The 21,031-nt window shown below is 42.0% G+C and overlaps 2 protein-coding genes across 3 annotated transcripts; both read left to right on the plus strand.

The window, feature by feature from the left end:
* Positions 1-571: 571 nt before the first annotated feature.
* LOC132369826 (tripartite motif-containing protein 6-like) lies at positions 572-16,384 on the plus strand. Of its 2 annotated transcripts, none has more exons than XM_059929512.1 (8): positions 572-606; positions 8,606-9,095; positions 9,592-9,687; positions 10,362-10,592; positions 13,104-13,126; positions 14,811-14,911; positions 15,197-15,223; positions 15,437-16,384. In XM_059929512.1, the coding sequence occupies exons 2-8, from the start codon at positions 8,673-8,675 to the stop codon at positions 15,997-15,999; spliced, it is 1,464 nt and encodes a 487-aa protein (XP_059785495.1). In that variant the 5' UTR covers positions 572-606; positions 8,606-8,672; the 3' UTR covers positions 16,000-16,384. The 2 variants fall into 2 exon arrangements, with proteins under 2 accessions (XP_059785495.1, XP_059785494.1); XM_059929511.1 differs by having other exon boundaries at positions 596-680.
* A 1,595-nt stretch (positions 16,385-17,979) lies between these two features.
* LOC132370169 (olfactory receptor 52E5) lies at positions 17,980-19,467 on the plus strand. The gene is made up of 2 exons (XM_059929913.1): positions 17,980-17,992; positions 18,935-19,467. The coding sequence occupies exons 1-2, from the start codon at positions 17,980-17,982 to the stop codon at positions 19,465-19,467; spliced, it is 546 nt and encodes a 181-aa protein (XP_059785896.1).
* The last annotated feature ends 1,564 nt before the right edge of the window (positions 19,468-21,031 follow it).

Here is a 21,031-nt window from a genome sequence, read left to right on the forward strand (position 1 = left end):
GAGTTGCTGTGCTATTGAAACCCTATAGTTATAGTTCCCAGGGCTTTATAAGCTTTGCCTGTATGCATAAGGACCTAAGGACAAACATGTACAGTCTCTCAGTTATATAGATTAAAATCACAGATATAAACTTATATCTATAATGTAATTTTAAATTATATTCGTAATTTTAAATTGATAACTTTTAATGATCTTTTTGCAAAACATGCCATTATAATGCCAAGTGGTTATTTTTCCTTACTCATATAACTTTAGATGTTTTTTATTCAGACATTTTCATTGATATTTTAATATGGGGTACAGGTGTATTCTCAGTGTTATTAACACTGACATGAGGTCGGAAAGCTAAAGTGAAGACAATTTACAATGCCACCCCTGGCCTTCAGGTGTTCTCCAAGGCCTCAGAATTTTCAGCTCATCAGGTAAGCGGCACAGCTCTCTTGCCCCTGGACGGGGCCCTGGAGTGCAGGTCCTAACGCCGCGCTGGACAAATCAGCAGCATCTCCTCCCCCCCTCGCCCCGCCCCTTTCCCCCTGCGCCTTTCTGTTTTGGTGGAAGCTGCGGCAGCTGTAAATCCTCGGCTCTGATCCAAGATACAGATTCCAGGTTGGTGAGCAAATCCGTTTTCTGGCCAGCCACCACTGTCCCCACTAGTACTCAGAGGTTGACGCGCCCTACAGGTTGGTTGGGAGGTTCGCGGGTGGAGGCAGGGTGAGGGAGACCTCTGCAGTTTTGAGTTGACTCAAGTTCAGGAAGAGAGTACGGAAGAGGCACCTTTGGAGCTGGGAGTAGCCTGTGTAAAGATAGTGATAATGAAACCCTGATTCTGGAAGCTGAAGGATGTAGGGGAGGCAGCTCTGAAAGTTTTGATAGGGAATGATGGCAGACCCGGCGGCTGGTGTGGATCCAGAGGTCAGCAGCCCTTCCCCCCATCTCCAGCCTTTCTGCTCCAGGAAGTGAGCACCGCTTATCCTACCGCCCCCCCCCCATCCCCACCCCCACCCCACCCCGCCCCAGGAGGCCCTGACTCCTCCCAGAGGGAGCTGGGAGATGAGCCTTCCGCATTCAGTCTGTGCAAAGGCCGGGCTGGCCCGAGAGCCCTGCGTTTCACCTTAGGTAGCAGGGCCGTGCGCGGTTGAGTTCAAGAAAAAAGACCAAAGGAGTGAGCGCTCTCAGTTGCTCAGAATCTATGTGAAACTCCTTGGTTTGCTCAGAGGAGCTTTGACCACATGATGGAGCCTTACATCTGGAGCCTCCATGTGCCGGTCACCTGGAGATGTATGCCATCTGTGGCTGGGCCACTTACTGTCACTTGAAGTGACAGGGCGGTAAAAGAAATGGGGTCCCTTCCCTTTAGGAGCTCATGATACAGATAATTTCTCTTTTCATCCTCACTGCGAATGAGCTCAGCGAGATCAGGAACAACATTTAATCTGTCAATCAATGAAGACAGAGATGTGTGGTTAGGAGCGTGGGTGCTGCGAACAGAGTGCCTGGGTTCCAACTCTGCCTCTGACACTTAGACGCTGGCTGCGTACCCCGCACCTGTTGTTTGAGCTCTTTGAGCTTCAGTTTCTTCCATCTATAAAATGGACAGAGTGATATTTATATTATAGAGTTTTGGTGAGGCTTAAGTAAGGCAGAAGTTTAAACACACAGGAGAGTGCCTGAAAAAATAGTAAATACTCAAATTATTAAGTCATTATTATGGACAAACTCAATGCCTACCTTAAAAAATGCAAAATCAAAACAATTTTTGAAACAATAGAGTAGGGAATAAAATACATAAAAATGCACTATGGTAAAGGAGACTATGACTCCTTCTGACATCTCAACAAGTTAAAATACAGCAGGGTTTAAACGATTAGGAATTACAAGTGGAATATCACAAATGCAGAAAAAAATGATTAGAATTTTATTATCTAACCTAAAAAAAGACACTCGGTTAATGGATTATCTAACACTCAGGGAGAAGAAAACCTGTGCAGGACAATATTTTAAGAATTTGGAAAGTTATTAAATCATTATAAGTTTTGAATGCATGAGGTAGTGATTTTTTGAAGTTTAAAAAAAATGTAAATTATGTTCCAAATCAAATATTTATCGAGTGCTTCCTGCAAAAGGGTAAAAAAAAATTATTTCCTCAGCACAATCTCAACTCATTTATGAGTGTAGTTGCCACGTGCTTAGATTTTTACCCTGTTTTCACTAGAACTCCCAGCTCGGGGGCAGTCCCACCCATTTTATTTCTAACTTTCAGTCTGAGCCCCAGCCTGGACTAGTGTTATTCTGAAAGCCCTTTCAATATCTAATTGTGAGCTTTCATTCTAAAAGATGCTTCAGATCTACATATCAGTCCATTCTTTGGCCTTCCCCACCCACCCTCCCCCTTTTCTATTTTGCACCCTAAATTGCATTTACGTGGGAAGAAGGCTCCTGTATTTAAGGCAATGCTTCTGAGGCCTTAATGTGCATACGAATTACCTGAGATCTTATTAAAGCGCAGATACTGAATTGGTCTCGGTGAGGCCTAGAGATTCTGCATAAAGAGCTCCACTGGATGCCATTGAGGCTAGTTAGCAGACCACACGGCCTTTTTCTGGCATCTGCTTCTGATTTAACTGGCACTAGTGGTGAATCTGGCCTCTTTCATTTGCTAATTTGATCTTCAAGCTTCTTCCCCTTAAGGTCTGGTATCTGCACTCCTCACACAGCCAGACTTATCTTTCTGCCACCCACACTGCTCTTGAGATGTGGCCTTAGTCAGGGACTCTGTTGGCTTTTCTTGTGTCCTCTAGGCTGCGATCAGGAGTAGCTAGTGGTCAAGCCCCTGCTGGCATGTGGGCAGGGCTACGCAAACCCTCTCTAACTGAATGTTAACTGACTCTGTTCCCCGCCTTCCTTTTCCCAGCCTTAACTTTATACTCTTTAACAAGAGACATCAACTCTTACATAATCTTTTCTGTTCAAGATTCTTTCTCTGCTTTGAATATCTCAAGCAGAGCATTAGATGGAAAAGTAATAGAGAAATATAATAGAGCCACATATATAATTTAAATTTTTCTATTGGCCTTATTAAAATGTTAGAAGAAACAGATGAAATTGATTTTAATATATTTAACTCCATGCTTCCAAAATATATTTAGAACATGTAATCAATGTAAAAAATCCATTAATGAAATGTTTTAGATTATTTTTTCTTACCAAATCTTTGAAACCCAGTGTGTGTTTTATACTTAAAACATCTCATTTCCAACTAGCCACATTTCAAGTGCTCAGTAGCCACCTGTGGCTACCATATTTGACAACACAGTTATTACTTGTGCTTAGAAGATCAAAAAACCAAGCCTCAGTTATTCTCATTGCATTTCTTCTATTTTGTTTTTGTTAGCTCTAATGAGTTATCATTTACATTTAATAAGTTAGCAATTTTAAGCATGCAATTCCGTGAGTTTTGACTTGTATATAGTTGTCCAAACAGCACTATCATGATATATATAGGGGATTTCTGTCACCCCCCAAATTTTTTTGTGTCCCTTTGCAATTCATCCCCTTCTCTCCCTGGGCCCTGGTATCCACTAATCTGATCTCAAATAGTAGTGTTTTGTCTTTTTTAGTATTTCGTATAAATGGAATCATACAGCAACTTATCCTTGCTGTCTAGCTTCTTTCACTTTGCATAGTGCTTTTGAGATTTATTTTGTTGTATATATCAGTACATCCATTTTCTTGGTTGGTAATATTCATTGAGATCATGTTTTCAGCTCACTCGATCCCCAGCAATGCCCTGTACTCACCCTGCTCATCTATGCTGTATCTCACAGACTGTTTTCTTAGTCTGGGACACTTTCTCAGGCCCTTTCTCCTGTAAGGGCTTCTTGTTACTGGGAGGCAATTTGATATTTTTTATCCTACCACGCACTCAGGAGGGGAAAATTGGTGACAGTTACAGGACCTGTTACTAGACTCAATGGTCCGTCACTTGGGGTGCATAGCCAATGGACACACCAAGTACTTTTGATTAAAGTAGAAGCATTTCTTACTTGTGACCAGTAAGGAGACAGGGAGATAGCTCTCAAAGTACTGTTTTTCTGAACAGCTGGATCAGGGAAGTTTTATGTCTGGGGTACATGCGTGTTCATTCAGGGGCAGGCATGATCTTCCATGTAGTACGGGTTTCTCTAGGTTGCCAAAAACTGCAAGCAAGCAGGTGCTTGGTTGTTTGCTTATACTGTGATAGCTTGTTGATTGGAATGCACTGTAACCTTTTTGAAACATCTGGTGTTTGGAACTTTATGCAACTTAATGGTTAGTTTCTGCAAAACAAAGCACACCTTCGTTTAACCCCATCCCTTCCCTACTGCTGCCTAGCTGACAGACCTTGTGTTCTTTAATTATGCCCACACTGACCAAGCTGTACATCAGTGTACATCTGCCTTTGCAAGGGGGCCAAAGAAACACTATGGAATTATATCTGCTCTCAGTCACCCTGTGGCCCATCCTGTACACAAGGGTCACAGCTGGGATCAGGGGTAGTGAGCCTCCAACTAGGCAGTGCATTTGTCAGCTGGCTCTTCTTTGGTGGCCCAAACTAGACTCCAGCTAGGCAAACGGAGCATATGGCTTCCAATGAGTAATTCAATTCTGGAATAGTAAAAATAAATAAATAAGTAATCTTAAATGTCTTTACAAAATTATGTGATTTAAGATTGACATATATACACTAATATGTATAAAATAGATAACTAATAAGAACCTGCTGTATAAAAAGTAAATAAATAAAATAAAATTCAGAAAAAAAATTATGTGATTTAAGACAACAGTAATATAATTTAATGACTGAAAACTTTCAAGAATGAGAATAAGATGTTTTTCAGTGGGGACATACATATTAATTCAGCCCAGACAAAAAATAAAGTTACGGTTAGTTCCAGCATCTTTAGTTGTCTTGTCAGAGAAGCTACTAGCTTTCTTAACTGACCCTTATTTATGCCAGGCACACAGAAACTACTGGGTGAGGTCCAGCGTTCTCACATTGTCCTTAAATGCCATCTTATTAAATCTTGTGACGAATTGAGGTAGTGGATTTTTCTCCTAGGTCCAAAACAAGGAAGAAGATATGAAAGGGGGTGAGAAAGTGATGCCTTCATTCTTATACAGATATTTATATAGAGCTATTCATCCCCCAGACTCTGCTGTATCCCTATTTCTGGTAAAAATACTGAAGAGGCTCTTCTCCTCATGGTAAGAGGGCAGAGCACTGAAGGACTGAAGCACAATGACAGTATAAATGTAGTGACAACTAGTTTTTATTGAGACTTTTCTACACATTGGCTCAGATAATTTATCACAAGCGTGCTATAAGGGAGGACTTGTTATCGGCAATACACAAAACATTAAACCACATCTCAGATCAGGAATTACCCCAGTGTTCCAGAACTAGAGACAGATAAATTCAGGATTCAGACCTGTGTCTGTGTTACTCCAGTGTCAGTGCCTTCTCTTCTCACCTCACCCTGCCAGGGCAAGGGAAGCAGCCTGAGTCCTGGGGATGTGCCACCAGGAATGAAGCAGAACAGGGCTGGAGAAGGAGCCTACACATAGCTTAGGAAGAGCTGTAGGATGCCTTCAAATGCTAGGAAGAAGGGGACGATCATGCTGAATCAGTGCAGCCCAAAAAATGAGACGAGCACCAGTCAGGAGGTGGGTAGAAAGAAGCTGAGCCACTCTGTGACCTGAGCACCCTTGCAGGTGGTGTGGGGGGCATAAAGGAAACATTCTCTTCCTTTAAGGACCAGACAACAACCTGAGGTTTGGATTTGCATAAAACTAGATTATAACCTTTACTTTGTCACTTATTCATTCTGAGACCTTTGGTAATTGAATACCTTTTTAAGAAGTTCACTTTTCACATTTGTAAAATAGGTGTTATTAAACGTATCTGATAGAGTTATTGTGGGATTGGATTATATCAATATACTACCTGTAAAGAGTTCAGCCATTACCTCACATAAAAAGCGATCAGAAGATGGTCTCTGATTATTTTCTACCTTCCACTGTTCCTTGAAACAAATACCTGCATGCATATATACTTGCTTGCATTAATGATGATTGTCTTTGCTATGTGTTCAAAAATGGATGTGTTTCTTGCTCGAAGTCTGAATGGTACACCTCCTCGTAGAGTATATATTTCATTCACCGTTATCTCCCCATACCAGCTATACACTGTGCTTGACTCTTAGATCCTCTCCCACAGCATGCCTTGTGTAAAAGCTGTGGAGTTGGGACAGCTCTGAACCAGAAGTCACAAGATAGCCTCTCCCTCTTATTTCCCTCTCATAAATTTTTTTTTTAATTGAGATATAGTTCACAGACCATAAAATTCATCCTTTAAAGGTATACAATTCGCTTTTTTGGAAAAATCCAAAGTTTTTCAACTAGCACCACTATCTAATTCCAGAATATTTTCATCACCCCCAAAAGAGACCCCAGACTCATTAGCAGTTATTTCCCATTCCCTCTCCCACCAACTCTTGACAACCTACTTTCCATGTCTATAGGTTTGCCTACTCTAGATATTTCCTGTAAATGGAGTTATACAGTGTGTAATCTTTTGTATCTGACTTCACTCACTTAGCATAATGTTTTCAAGGCTCACTCTTGTTATAACATGCATTGATACTTCATTCCTCTTTTTCCTCCATTTTTATACTTTTCTCCTATTAGCGATTCTGAAATACTTTCCCCAAATGCTATAAGACCTCTTTGTCCCAACCATTCCACCTGCATACCCCTGCCTCAGGTCTTTTTTCTGTGAACTCTCACTAGAACATATGTGGCCTTGACTCTCCCACCTGTCCCCTGTCTCCCCAACACACGGGCACCTTAAGAGTCCTGTCAGGGTTTTGGACAGGCCTGGTGAAATCTCTTCTCCCAAAGCACCAGGTCTGTGCCTGACTTTGACCACCTTCACCACTGTCTTTGGTTAAAGTTATGAGGCTTGAGGACAGAGCTTTGAACTAGGACTCTGGACATGATAGGTTTTGCCAACTCTACGTTTATTTATTTATTTTTTTCTGGTTTAAACTAGTTTAATGAAACAATAATGTCAATAAACATTTATTGAGCATATACTATATTCGGAGGATTGTCCTGCGTCCTCCAGGAGATACAGTGATAACAAATACATAGTCCAGATACATAGTTCTCAGGGGCTCACAATCCGAGGGTAGATACACATGAAAACATCTAACCATAATACCAGACAGAATGAATCAGGTGCGGGAGCTGAGGGACAACTAGTAGACATAGTAAACATCCATTGTTTCACCTGCCCCACTGTCCCTTCTCTTCTCACAAGTCTCTTGGTTTTCTTTGGGCCACCCCTTTCACTCTCAGTTCACAGGAGAGCTGATTCAACCTCCATGTCCAGGTTTCTTTACCTGTAAAATGGGTATACTGACTCTACCTCGAAGCATAATTTTTTTTGAATTTTATTTTATTTATTTTTTTATACAGCAAGTTCTTTTTAGAACACATCTACGATTTTATAAGATGTGTGATTTTATAAAGTCACTTACTGTCTCTCTTTATCAAGAGGCTAAAAATACTCTTATTTATTCAGAGTTTTCCTATGAGAGATAAAGAAAACAGGGGAATATGATTTCTAAATCACAACTGGTTACACAAGTGTTAATTGTAAAGATATAACATCACCTTATTGTGGTCATTTTTGTGTCTTTGGGTCTTTCTGGGAAGGTGACCATGAGAGATGAAAGGGCTCTGTAAAGAGCTGTTAGAAGGTAGTCGTGTCGTCACAATAAATGATACTTTTGATCTTGGAGATTAGATCCTGGAGAGCAATGCCAGCACCATGTGAAAGAGAGGCGAAGGAGCTCATGAGAAAGGTCTTATCATCTATGGAGGGATGAGGAGGTTCTAGAGTTTTCTTCATCAAAAGTTGAGGACCTGTGTGTTGGACACTGAGCTAGTTCAATAATGAACAAAAGCAGTCTCTGATCTCATGGAGCTTATATTCCAGTGGGAGGATTCAGGCAATTAAAGATCCATATTAGGTGGTGATTGATAAGAAGGAAAATCAAGCAGGTAAGTATATTGAGAGTGATGGTGTGGGTGGCCATGCCTTAGCTAGGCTTGACAGAGCAAACTCTTCTGATAAAACATGTAAGGAGAGAGTTGAATGAAGTCAGAGAGTCATGCAGATACCAGGGTGAAGGGGCTTCCTTGCAGCAGGAACAGCAAGTGCAAGAATCCTGAGGCAGCAGCATGTTCTGGTGCTTTGAACATTGAGGTTGTGTTTTGGTGGGCTGAGAAAAGGTTAAACAGACAGTGGCCTATCCAAGGCCACTTCTCTCCAGCACATCATTATCCCTTCATCCAGTAGGAGTAAAAGGAAACCGTGAGCATTGCTCTAATGAGAGTGCAAATTGCTGTCTAATGTGAGCAGGGGCAAAGAACATGTTTGAAGTTAGAATGAGAAGCTCTTGTTACCCCAGGTGCTTGACCTGTTTATCCAGAACAGTCAGCCTGCCTTTGTCTGCCTCATTTCTTACCCTGAACCCTTTCTTTTTGGCCATCTACCCAGGATTCTATACACAAGAAACACCTTAGAAGCCAGGACTGGGCAGGCAGGAGCCAGGAGAGTGGCTACAATGACTTCAGCAGTCCTGGTGGACATCCAGGATGAAGTGACCTGCCCCATCTGCCTGGAGCTCCTGACAGAACCCCTGAGCATAGACTGTGGACACAGCTTCTGCCAAGCCTGCATCACGGGGAATAGCAAGGAGTTGGGTATTGGCCAAGAAGAAGAGAGCAGCTGTCCTGTGTGCCAGACCAGCTACCAGCCTGGGAACCTGCGGCCCAATCGGCACCTGGCCAACATAGCGGAGAGGCTCAGGGAGGTGGTGTTGGGCTTGGGGAAGCAGCTGAAGGTGATTCTTTGTGTGCACCATGGAGAGAAACTCCAGCTCTTCTGTAAGGAGGATGGGAAGCTCATTTGCTGGCTGTGCGAGAGGTCCCAGGAGCACCGTGGTCACCACACGTTCCTCATGGAGGAGGTTGCCCAGGAGTACCAGGTGGGAGCCCAGATGGAGGGAAGGCAGGTGGGAACAGACTCCTTGGTAGATTATTAACTTTTCTTTGTGCTCTAATCTAATTTCTTTGTAGTCCGCCTATTTATGTAGAGGATGAACCTAGAAAAAGCCCCTCTGGCCAAGAGCAGAGACTTTAGCTCTTTCTTGCTGCTCATGATTGGCTCTGCATGAGTAGAGGACGCTGCTTGGGGCCAGTAGGGGGCGGAGCAGATTGAGTTCAGGGGATATGTTGGCAGTGAGAGTGAAGGACTTAAAGTGGTTCATGGTCAGGTTCTCTCCCCTGGAGAAAAGAGAATCAGCCTATTCCAAGTGGTTTCTATTCCCTGTTTATAAAAGATAACTTTGACCTTCTCAGTGTTTCATTCCAGGACAGGCATCTCCTGAGGTCAGCGTAATAATCTCTCCCCCGTTCATTCCATGTCTCCGCACTGAAACGATTTGACACTTGATCCTGCTTGACTTGATGTGTTTCTTCCAGGAGAAGTTCCAGGAGTCTCTGAAGAAGCTGAGGCAAGAGCAGCAGGAAGCTGAGAAACTAACAGCTGTTATCAGAGAGAAGAGGGCATCCTGGAAGGTAAGAGAGATTCCTCTGAAGGTGTCCTGGGACGGCGATCAGGGCAGGGCATGGGAGCCGAGGGCAAAGGGGACCTAGTTCTGTCTGTTCCCTGATGTAGCTAGAAGCTTCCCTTTGCCTCGTCCTTCACTGCAACCCTTCCAAACAAGGGCATTGTTCTTGGTGCAGAGCCAGGGAGAGAGAAGGGGAAGTTAGCAAATGAACATATCAAAGGGAATCTAGGTTTTTGAAGACAATCATGGGAGAGGAACCATGGCCATTGGCAGCCCTTAATTCCTGATTCTGGACCTTGTTCTATAGTTTTGAGCTCTGAACGTTGGAAAAATAGGTCAGGCACAGGCCGATCTCAATATTGAAAACTGGAAGGGGAGGCTGATGGTGAGTTCTGAGAGGCCAGAGAGGCTGCTTGGAATCTAAATCTCACCTAGGAATCAAAGTCTCTATCTCAGAAGCCTAGATAAGACAGCCTGGGGCCAATGGTCTGGGAAGAGCTGAAGGGAGAATAGGAGAAAAGGGCAGGTTCTGCAGGACTTACTCCCCCATTTGCTCATTCCCCCCCCCCCCCCACTGAGACCCACCAGGAAAGCAGTGCAGAGCCTGCCTCCCCAACCCCTTATACAGGAGACCCTCAGCTCTGCAGACTAGCAGCCTCTTTCTCTTCCATGTTCCTGAAGAGTCAGATGGAACCTGAGAGACACAGGATCCAGAAGCAGTTTGATCAGTTGAGGAGCATCCTGGACAGAGAGGAGAAGCGGCAGCTGAAGAAGCTGGAGGAGGAGGAGAGGAAGGGGCTGAACATCATAGCAGAAGCCGAGGGCGAGCTGATGCAGCAGAGCCAGTCCCTGAGAGAGCTCATCTCAGACCTGGAGCGCCGGTGTCAGGGGTCAACAACGGAGCTGCTGCAGGTAGGAATCGCAAAGGAGCCCGAGGTCTGACAGTCAAGGCAAAGAGAGACTAACTTTCCTTCCCTTCTGAGGTGGGACTCCTTATCTTGGTGGGGGAAAGAAAAAAATTTCCTTTGACCCTGTAGTGCCTCTTCCCTATTAAACAGTTCAAAGTTCATGGATAAAGCGTAGGATAATTAAAAGTACAAATGCTAAAGGAATGTCTCATTTTTATTTCTTATGTATAAAGGATAGTCCAAAAGTTCATTTGATACAATGTAAAAGATCGAGTGATGTTTTACTGCAGCATTTCTCAATCTTGGTACTATTGACCTTTTGGGCTAGAAAATTCTTTGCTGTGAGGGGCTGCCCGGTGCATTGTAGGATGTTTAGCAGCACCCCTGGCCTCTACCCTCTAGATGCCAGTAGCCTCCCACTAGCTGTGACAACAGAAAAACCCTCCAGGCATTGCCAAGTGACCCTGGGGAGAACTTATCCTCCCGCCCCCTGTTGAGAATCACTGGCCATTAGGTACCTGTTGTCTCTGATGCCGTGTTGGGATTGGTCAGGTTCTTTTCACTCAGCTTAGTCACAGGCAAACACATACCAAACTCAAGTACTTAGAGATTTTTTATGTAATTACCAGCCCTTCTTTGCTTCACTTTCTCCTCTAGGGCAGAATCATTGAACATGTTGTAATAGAAGTTTGAACAGGACTTTTGAGGCACAAACAATGAGCTCTGGTCTGTGTGTGTATGTGGATTGGGAGGGTGCAAGCTGTCAAATCCAAAGAGATTTGATGGAGAGATTTGAACTGAGGTTGAAATCTGAGCAGCTGTTGGCTTCATAGAGTGAATAGTGTGACTATTAAGTTGAAGCAGGATGTACCTTGTGACATTCTGGAACCTTCAGGCTCTCCCTTATTTTCTGTTTGCTTTCTTGCTTTCCTCTTGCTCCCTTTCCTGGTGGAATAATAATTTCTTTACTTATACTTGGGCCCTAGTACTGGGGTCATGGGGTAGTTATTTTCCACCTGTTGGAGCTTTTCCTCATTCACTACTTCTGGTTTCACGTCTTCAGTTTATTCTTCTTGCTTTTTTCTTCATCTTTGATGTTGGGTTGCCCTAATGCTTGCTCCTTCCCCCACTTGTTCTAGCCCCTTTACAAGTCTCTTCAAACTGGAAAAATTGCTTCATAGGTGCAAATAGATCATCAATTTATATAATACCTAGTCCAGGCACCTGTCTAGACTCTTCTACCCACTAGTTAGTATGACTGCCCAATGGTCATTTTAACTAGAGTGTTACCTCACAGTCAATTTTTCCAGAACTTGCCCATCACAGACACTTCCTCCTTCTCTTTTCCATATCTGTTTGACATTGTTACCCATTAAGATTTGACAGCTGGATACAAGCCTGCAGCTTTCAAGTTTCAAAATGTGAACCCTGAGAATAAAGCTAAGAGGAAGAGGCATGAAGTGTCACCCTGATTTGATCATTTGAGTTCCTTATTACAAGTAGGCCTTAAGATTGCTACAATCCTGGATCCACCTCTACCACTTTACATATGCAAGCCAGTTTGAGTTGTGTTTTTGTCAAATACAACCAAAAATAGCTCCAATACCATGCAAATAGTTATTCCTGTGTTACATAGATCAAACCATTGGCCTTTTCTTCTGCTACATTGAGGTGTATAGAGCAGAAGTTAGGAAGACCAATTCGGAGGCCATGAGATAATTCTACTCAATTGAGGCGGGCAGTGGCAGTGATGATGGTAAAGAACAGTAAGGGTGTGAAATGCACTGGCTTGGTCTAAGATGGGATGGCAGGTAGTTCTTAGGACAGTACTTTGTCTACATTTGGTGACTGGATGGTGGGATCATTGAGGAAGATGGAAGATAACAGAAGAGACCTCATGGTTGCAGGAAAGGGAAGTTTTCTTTCAGATATCTTGAATTTGTGGTGCCCGTGGCTTATGTGCTGGGGTATATAAAAGAGATGTAAGCAGAAGTACAGATTTAGGAATCATCAACACATGTGTGTGTTGAAATCAAGAAAAATACGCAAAGTCAGCAAAGGTAGCATAGAGGGTTAGGGGAGGTGGAATTTGAGAAACAACCACATTTATGGCCCTTGTGTCCTCAGCAACCAGAATGTGAGCATCTCGAGGACAGAAATTAGGACTTAGTCATATGAGAGCATCTAGAAGCAGGCACAGTGCCTGGCAAATAAAAGATGAGGTACATATATAACACCACACACACACACACACACACACACACACACACGCACACACACTCTGTTGTAAAAATAAAGGTACTAATGAATGAAGTGAATCATTTCCTGACATCCCTACATAGGGTCTCAGGGAGAGTCTGCTTTGAGTTCTTATCTCTACTTTGTGGCCTCCATATTGGATCATCTCTAGCTCTATCATCATGGGGTGGTGGGAATGGGATGAGGGACATGAATGAGGCTGTAGTAGAGGACAAGGCCTATTACCCTTGACTTAACCTGTCTCTTTCTTTCCTAGGATGTGAGTGATGTCGCAAAAAGGTATGTGGAGAACATGACGTGGTTCCCTTGGGTTGACAAAAGATTCCTGTACCCATAGAGTTATCTTGTGGTCAGTGGGAAAGGAAAACAAAAATCACAAAGCAGGGAAGATTTAGGACTGTGGTGTCTTGAGTTGCTTTTCATGAGAATTTGGGGTCCCCCAAAGTAAAGGGAATGACTTGGTTTCTATGGTAGGAGAATTTGAGCGGCAGAAGGTCACAAATTGGGACAGTAGTGTTCTTAAGAATCAAGGATTACCATATCACTGACTCCCCACGTACCTCGTGAGGGAACTCCTTTTCCACAAACCTCTGTACCTGCTTTCCAGTCTTGATTCTAGTAGTTCATAGCTACCTCAAAATACACAGGGATTTTCTTTGCCCACATACTTTATCAGAGGGAAATTTCCCATTTGCTTTTTTTTCCAAGGTCCAGAAATCAGCTCTTGGGACAGCTGCTTAAATTTCCCTTTCCCCCTTGGCTTTGGAACAGGCCATGCCTTGCTACCTAGTTTTCCTCAGACTTCCATTTTTCTTAATTCCAGTAAAAACATAGACCTGAGGTCTTGAAAAGAGTGGCTTTGGCCCTGGAACAAAAACATGTTCTCTTCTCTATCACCTACTCTAGAATTTCATTCATCAAGGTGACCCCTAAAGTAGCCCACATACCTGGTACCTTGAAGCGCCTCACGAACACATGACCTATGGAGCCTGTTGTCCCTTCAGAAGTCTTTATTCTCAGTTTGGAGGTGAGGACATTTCCTTTCTCCGACTGGCGTAACGTTCCCAGAGACCAAGAATCCTAAGAGGCTGTTCTGAAGGTCTTTCTCCCTAGGCCTCTGCAAGACCTTGAGACCTAAATCACAGACTCTTCTAAGGGAGCCCTTCACCTGATACTCTGAAAGCCCTAGCAGCAGGTCCTGATGTCCTGCCTGTCAACACAGATACCTGTAGACCCTCTAAGAGGGCGCTGACATTTTAAGTATTTTGTATCTTTTTTAGAGGTAGCAAAGGATTTCCCAGCCATTATTTTATTTAATATTATACAGTCTCTAGGATGCAGAGAAAGAAGGGAAAATTATTGTATTTTACAAAACAACAACAAACCAAACAAAGAAACAAAAATGAGGCTTTGAGGGACAAATCCTATTAACTTTTTTTTAAATTGATGTATATATAGTTGATTTGCAAGAGTATATTAGTTTCAGGTGTACAACATAGTGATTCAATACTTTTATAGATTATACTCCATTTAAAGTTATTATAAAATATTGGCTATATTCCCTGTTCTGTACAAAAGATATATTCACCCCAGTATTCATCGCAGCACTATTTATGATAGCCAAGATGTGGAAGTGACCTAAGTGTCCCTCAACAGATGAACAGATAAAGAAGATGTGGCATATATATATATATATATATATATATATACAGAGAGAGAGAGAGATACTACACGGCCAATAAAAATAGAATGAAAATCTTATCAGTGTGTACACAGATGGTGAGAAGCTAGTTTTTAGTCCAGTTCTTCTGGCTCCTATGCCAGAGGTCTTTGCAGAATGATGCTAATTTTCTTCAAGAAAGAGTGTTGAAGTTCACCAGTGGGCCTGGGAGATGAAGGAGACAGGTGCTAGAGACACCCAAGGTTAGCAGTGTTGAAGATTCATAGTGTCTGTTCTCTCTAGGAGTGAGTTCTGGACCCTGAAGAAGCCAGAAGCTCTCCCCACCAAGCTGCAGAGTATGTTTCGAGCCCCAGATCTGAAAAAGATGCTGCGAGTGTTTAGAGGTGAGGAGTTTCAGGGAACAGCGTTTGGATGAGGGATCATGGTAGTATAGGAAATAAAAAGAATGAAGGGTATGGTTGGTATTTGGGAATAGTGTCAGAGAGAGAGATCAGAGAGGGAGGGACACAATGTGCTGAAGAAGATGCAGGTCATACTGAAGGGGGAATGAAATGGCCAGTTCACATCCTTATAGAATACCCTGCCACACCTCTCAGCCAGGTAAGGGAGAGACAGCAGACCTGAGACTGATGGTTCTATATAATGTGATTGACTCTTTATCATTACAGAGCTGACAGATGTCCAGAGCTACTGGGGTGAGTAGAAACTGTGGCCTCTTTGAGCTGACATGTTCTTATCCTTGCCAGACATACCCACACACACTCTCAGGTATGAGGTATTGCTGTTTCCCCCCAGCCCCCCACCACCTGCTCCAATTCCTCCCACCCATATCCTGCGCTTCCTCTTCTCAGAGCCATAAGACCCACATACCCATTCTCATCTGCTGATGCTGTACCTTTCTCCCACAGTGGACGTGACTCTGAATCCACACACAGCTAATTTAAATCTTGTCCTGTCCAAGAACCGGAGGCAGGTGAGATTTGTGGGCACTCAGCTGTCTGGGTCTCATCTGGAAGAGCATTATGGCTGTGGTGTCCTGGGCTCTCGGCACTTCTCCTCAGGAAAGCATTACTGGGAGGTGGACGTGGCCAAGAAGACTGACTGGATCCTGGGGGTGTGCAGTGATTCAATGGGACCTACGTTATCTTTCAACCAGTTTGCGAACAATCGGAACGTTTACTCCCGATACCAGCCTCAAAGTGGATACTGGGTGATTGGGTTACATCATAAGCACGAATACAGAGCCTACGAGGAATCGTCCACCTCCTTGCTCCTCTCCATGATGGTGCCCCCTCGCCGAATTGGGGTGTTCTTAGACTATGAGGCCGGCACGGTCTCCTTTTACAATGTCACCAACCACGGCTTCCCCATCTACACCTTCTCTAAGTATTACTTTCCTACCACCCTTTGTCCGTATTTTAATCCTTGCAACTGTGCAGTCCCGATGACCCTGCGTCGCCCAAGCTCTTGAACTTCCTGCTGTTCCCACCATCTGAGCCGTACCCTCTACTCCAAGGCTCTTCTGCATCTCAGTTTCTCCTTTCTTACCTCCTATTTTCCTGTGTTCTCACTCCTTTCCTGTTGAACATTTACTCAGTGCTAGAGTTGAGTGACCCAGTGGTGATTGAACATCCTTGACAGATTAATTACAGATCTTGAGATGGGTGAGGGGTAGCTGTCAACATTTTTCCTTTTTTATTTTTTTTAAAGAAAGAATTGGAAAATTTTATTCGAGCCAAATTTGAGGATTATAACCTGGGAAGAGCATCTCAGAAAGCTCAGAACTGTTCCCTCAACATTTTACCATTAAGCATGGTATTTGGTGGAGATTTTTCTTTGTTGATATATGGAATCAAATTTAGGAAATTCTCTTTTATTAATTTGATGTCAGTTTTTGTACTGAGTGGAAAGTTGAATTTCAACATATATGATCGCTGTAATTATTAAGATAATCACACGTCATTTTTATTCTGTTCTTGGAATACATTGATTTATTTCCATTTTTAAATCTAACACAGATTTCTGGAATAAACCACTATTATTCTTCATATGCAATACTGGATTTGTCTTTGCTTATACGTTGTTTAGGTTTTGTTTTTATCTCTGTTTATGAAAGAAATTGACCTGTAATTTTACATTCTTGTAACATCGTTGTCAGGTTTTGTAAAATGCAATACGTGGGCAAAGAAATTGCTGTTTTTTTTGTGTAAGTATATATAGGATTGAGTGCTAAAATCCATTATAATGTTAATTTGGGTGGCTTTAAATTCAATTTTAAAAAAAGATTCTAACTTCAATTTTTACTACAAACTTCATGGATCTTAAAAATCTAAGGTAGTGATTGAAAAAAATTAAACACACTGAAGTAAAAACAGGGGAGAAGAGGAAAATGCTCAACCCAATACAGATTTTTCTGTCAGAATGGGAGGAAAATGTAAAAAGAAAATAATCAATATGAAGCACTTTTAGGAAGAGAATGATTTCTTCTAGTTTCTCCATACCTCCTTCTCTTTATGATCAAACATGAACAGCTTGTGCGTGAGCGCTTTGCCTTTGGGAGAGGGATGCTATATGCTTTTTGAGCTAACTGTAAAAGAAATTATGATGAGGGGGCTGTAAGGATGGAATGAATATCAAGGAGTTGAATATCAAGATCTGGCTGTCCACTATGATAGCCAAGGGGTTCTGGTGGCTGTTGAACACTTCAGACATGCCTAGTCTGAATTGAGATGTGCCGTACATATAAAATACACACCAAATTTTGAAGAATTAGTTCAAAATATAATGTAAAATATCTTATTAATAATTTTCATATTATAGATTGCAGTGATGATACCTTGATATATTAGATTAACTAAAATATATATTTACCTGTTGCATTTGACTTTTTTGATGTAGATACTAGAAATTTAAAATTTAAATTTAAAATTTAAAATTACGTATGTGGCTCACATTACATTTCTATTGGACAGTTCTTCCTGTAATGCAGTTTTTATCCCCAAGGGGGCCCTAGTGTAAGGCAGATGTGTTTATTTCTTCAGGGACTCGTGACCCCTCCGAGGCATATTTATAGCAGAAGGTAGTGGCAGAGAGAATTGGATCTCAACCTACCTAGAAATTTACAATTTGGAAGATTGTAGGAAGGGTTCATAGCCAGAGAATATGCCATACTGCCTAGTCTGGTCCCTGTTTTTGGCCCTCGGTCGGTTGGACACTTGACATTCCTTCATGGTTTGAGTTCATCCTTGGGGCTCAGCTCTGGTGTTTGTGGTGAGATTAAGTAAAGGATATAGTAAAAGCCCAGTACTGGTTTGGTCTAGGATAGGGTTTCATTTGGGAGATTAGAGGCCAGATGCATACTCTTCACCTTGATTTGCATTTCAATTGGGAGAACTATGAAAGGAGATAGAACAGGCAAACCCGGGTTCATGCAGCTGGTGGATTTGGGGGGATGAGAGATGATGGTAAAAGAGAATCTGTCTGAGTAATTGCTCCCTTCCCACTTATTTTCTCATATAATAAATCCCAGGCAAAAGCAGTTAGCCCAGCTGTCCCCTATCTGTGGAAGTGTCCAGTGAATGACCTTAGATAACAGGAAAGCCAAAGTACCTGCTAGTATTCTGTAGGTGGTATCTGGGGAAGGTTGTTCAATCGTAGATTTGACGAGAATTATTAGGATCCTTGGAATGAGTTTGCAGCCCTGACTGTCTCCTGAGGGATTAGGGGATCTGGGCAGAGGCCTATTGGCGTTGATACTTTTGGTATGATGCAGTAGGCTAAACTGCTATGAAAAAATAAATTCAAAAACATAATGCATCAAATATTAAAGAAATTTATTTTTTCATATAAAAATCTATGATGAGTGTAACTAGTGGGTGAGTGGCACTGTTCCATGTGAGATTCAGGGACCAAACTTTCTTCCATCTGTGGCTCTGCCATCCCCTAGGACAGTACTGTTCTCAGCATCAAGCCAGCAGAAGGGTAAAGAAAACTGGAGGCAATTTACTTCTTAAATCCTTAGTTCATATATGGGATTCACAATTTCTGCTCACTTTCTCTTGCTGAGAATAGCCATGAGGTCACATCTAACTGCAAGGAAGACTGTAAAAATGTCTGCCATACACAGTCATGTACAATCAAATTTCAAAGGAAGGAAAACGCAAATTTTGGTGGAGATCTAGTGTCTATTACATAGATTCCAGGAGTACCTAGAACCTTAAAGAACTCCTTTTTTCTTATCACAGAAGACCCACTTTTTTTTTTCTGGGGCTATGTTTAGTCTATCCTGTAGCCTAAATTCATAAAGAGTAGTACTGTCACCAGGCAAGTGGTATAGTTATCCTAACATTTCCCAACAAGTCTGTGCTTGCTAGAGCTGGCATTTTACATTTGACTCTAACTTAAAGGGAATTTTGCCATCTGCGACCTCCTGAGATACAGCACGATCCTCACCAATAAGATGACAGCCGTCCCGGGCATAGTCATCATAGTCCGGACTTTGGTGTCTGTGACTCCTTTTAGAGCCCTTATCCTGAGCCTTCCTTTCTGTGATGTCCAGATCATCCCCCACACCTATGGTGAACCCCTGGGTTTGGCAAAGTTGGCTTGTGCCAGTATTAAGGTCAGTGTTATCTATGGCTTGATTGTTTTTTCCATGGGATATATTGACCTTTCTGTGACTGGATTTTCCTATGTCCAAATCCTCAGAGCAGTCTTCTACCTCCCGTCCTGGGATGCCCGCCTCAAGGAACTCAGGACATTTGGCTCCCATGTCTGCTTAATGTTGACCTTCTACCTGCCAGCACTCTTCTCCTTCATGACACACTGCTTTGGCCACAACATCCCTCATTATATCCACATACTTCTGGCCAATCTATATGTGGTTTTTCCCCCTGCCCTTAACCCTGTAATCTATGGGGTCTGGACAAAGCAGATATGAAAGCGGGCACTTAGGATGCTTAACCCTAAAAGCTATTGATATTTAACCCCAAGAGGATCTTCCACGATCATTCAGTGGAATGATAAGATCAAAACAGAAGTAAACACTGGAATATTTTTGCTAAAATCCTCTACGTGTAATCCTCTACTACATTTTCCTCATTAGTCATAATGTACACCACATTAGAAGGCAGAGCTCAAAGATTCCAAAATAATCACTCTATTTTTTGCCACAGGAAAAGTACAACAAAAAATTCTCCCATTTAAACCCCACTGATACTACAAAATTCCTAAGGTGAGAAAAAGGTTTGAAAAAGTGCCCCCAGTAACTAACTACCTTAAATACTTTTCTTTCTCATGGGGATTCTCTTCATTCACATGTCAGAAGCTGAAGTTCATGACTATAAAAATGATGAATTTCATGAAAACCAAGCAGGATATAGTGGGAAGAGAAATGCACAATGAGTCATGAGATACAGGTTTAAATTCAGGCTCTGGCCTTGACTGGAAAATGTACGTGAGAATGTCACTTAGAGCTCTTTGAGCTTCGGTATCCTTACCAATAAAATAACTTAAAAAAAAAACAAAACTGTTGTGAAAATCTTTGCACCTTCTGAAACGTAAAAAGGTTTGACAACAAATAAACACATGTATTTCTAGTGTGGTTGTTACTTCTGGTGCATGCAGATTTAACTTACTAAATCCAATCCTACTATACCGTCACTGGTATGAAGTGAGGTCTCCAGCTCCAGATGACCCCATTGCTTGGGGATCTTTAGGGACTCAGCCCTTACCTTGGTCAGAGCATTTCATTTAGAAAACTATAAAGCCTGAAGAGTTAAGAGGGCTTTCTCTGGGCTTGAGGACTCAGTGAAACCTCATGCCCTGCGGTTCTGGTTAGGGTGAGCTTCAGGGCAGAATGAAATAGAATGACTGCTGACACAATATAAAGTCATTCTCATTTGAGTATGGAAGCTAGATAGGATAATTGATTTCTTTGGGTATTCTAGGAGCTGCAAAAACATGAAGTTGGCTTCTAATTGGAAATGGGACCCTGGCTGAAATTTAAGATAGAATGAGGAAGGAATATACAGAGAATAAGGCTAAAGTAATAGTAATGTAAACTAAGAGAGGAAGTGAACTGAAAAAAATGATACTTTGTATAAATTTATAAAGAAAAATGACCGAATCATCAGTTTCTAAATAGAAATTACAATATTGACACAAACAAGATTTAGAAAAAAACTAAACAGATCAAAATATGAAGGAAGATGACCAAAAAAGTCATTGCAGATTTTCTCCCAAGTAAGGTGGTAGACCATGATAACTTTTCATATGTTTCTTATACTATATTAACTGTTTTGCAATATTAAAAAATTTGCAAAGCTTTGAAAATTATTTAGAAAATTAACATTATTCTGATGACAAAATCAGAAAATAGAGAAAATACAGATTCTCTAAATCAATGCAAATGGCAACACAATTATGAGAAGTTTGACTCAAAGTGGGTATACACAGGGATAGATACTACCAATTTGTTGTAGGGATTTGTAAAGGATGTAGGG

The sequence above is a fragment of the Balaenoptera ricei genome, chromosome 8, assembly GCF_028023285.1.
Source record: "Balaenoptera ricei isolate mBalRic1 chromosome 8, mBalRic1.hap2, whole genome shotgun sequence".
NCBI lineage: Eukaryota > Metazoa > Chordata > Mammalia > Artiodactyla > Balaenopteridae > Balaenoptera > Balaenoptera ricei.

Excerpts from the sequence above, each read along its gene's own strand:
- LOC132369826 (XM_059929512.1), top strand. The coding sequence starts at position 8,673 with ATGACTTCAGCAGTCCTGGTGGACATCCAGGATGAAGTGACCTGCCCC. Across the intron at positions 14,912-15,196 it reads GATGCTGCGAGTGTTTAGAG|AGCTGACAGATGTCCAGAGC; the intron begins GTGAGGAGTTTC and ends TTATCATTACAG. Across the intron at positions 15,224-15,436 it reads AGATGTCCAGAGCTACTGGG|TGGACGTGACTCTGAATCCA; the intron begins GTGAGTAGAAAC and ends TTTCTCCCACAG.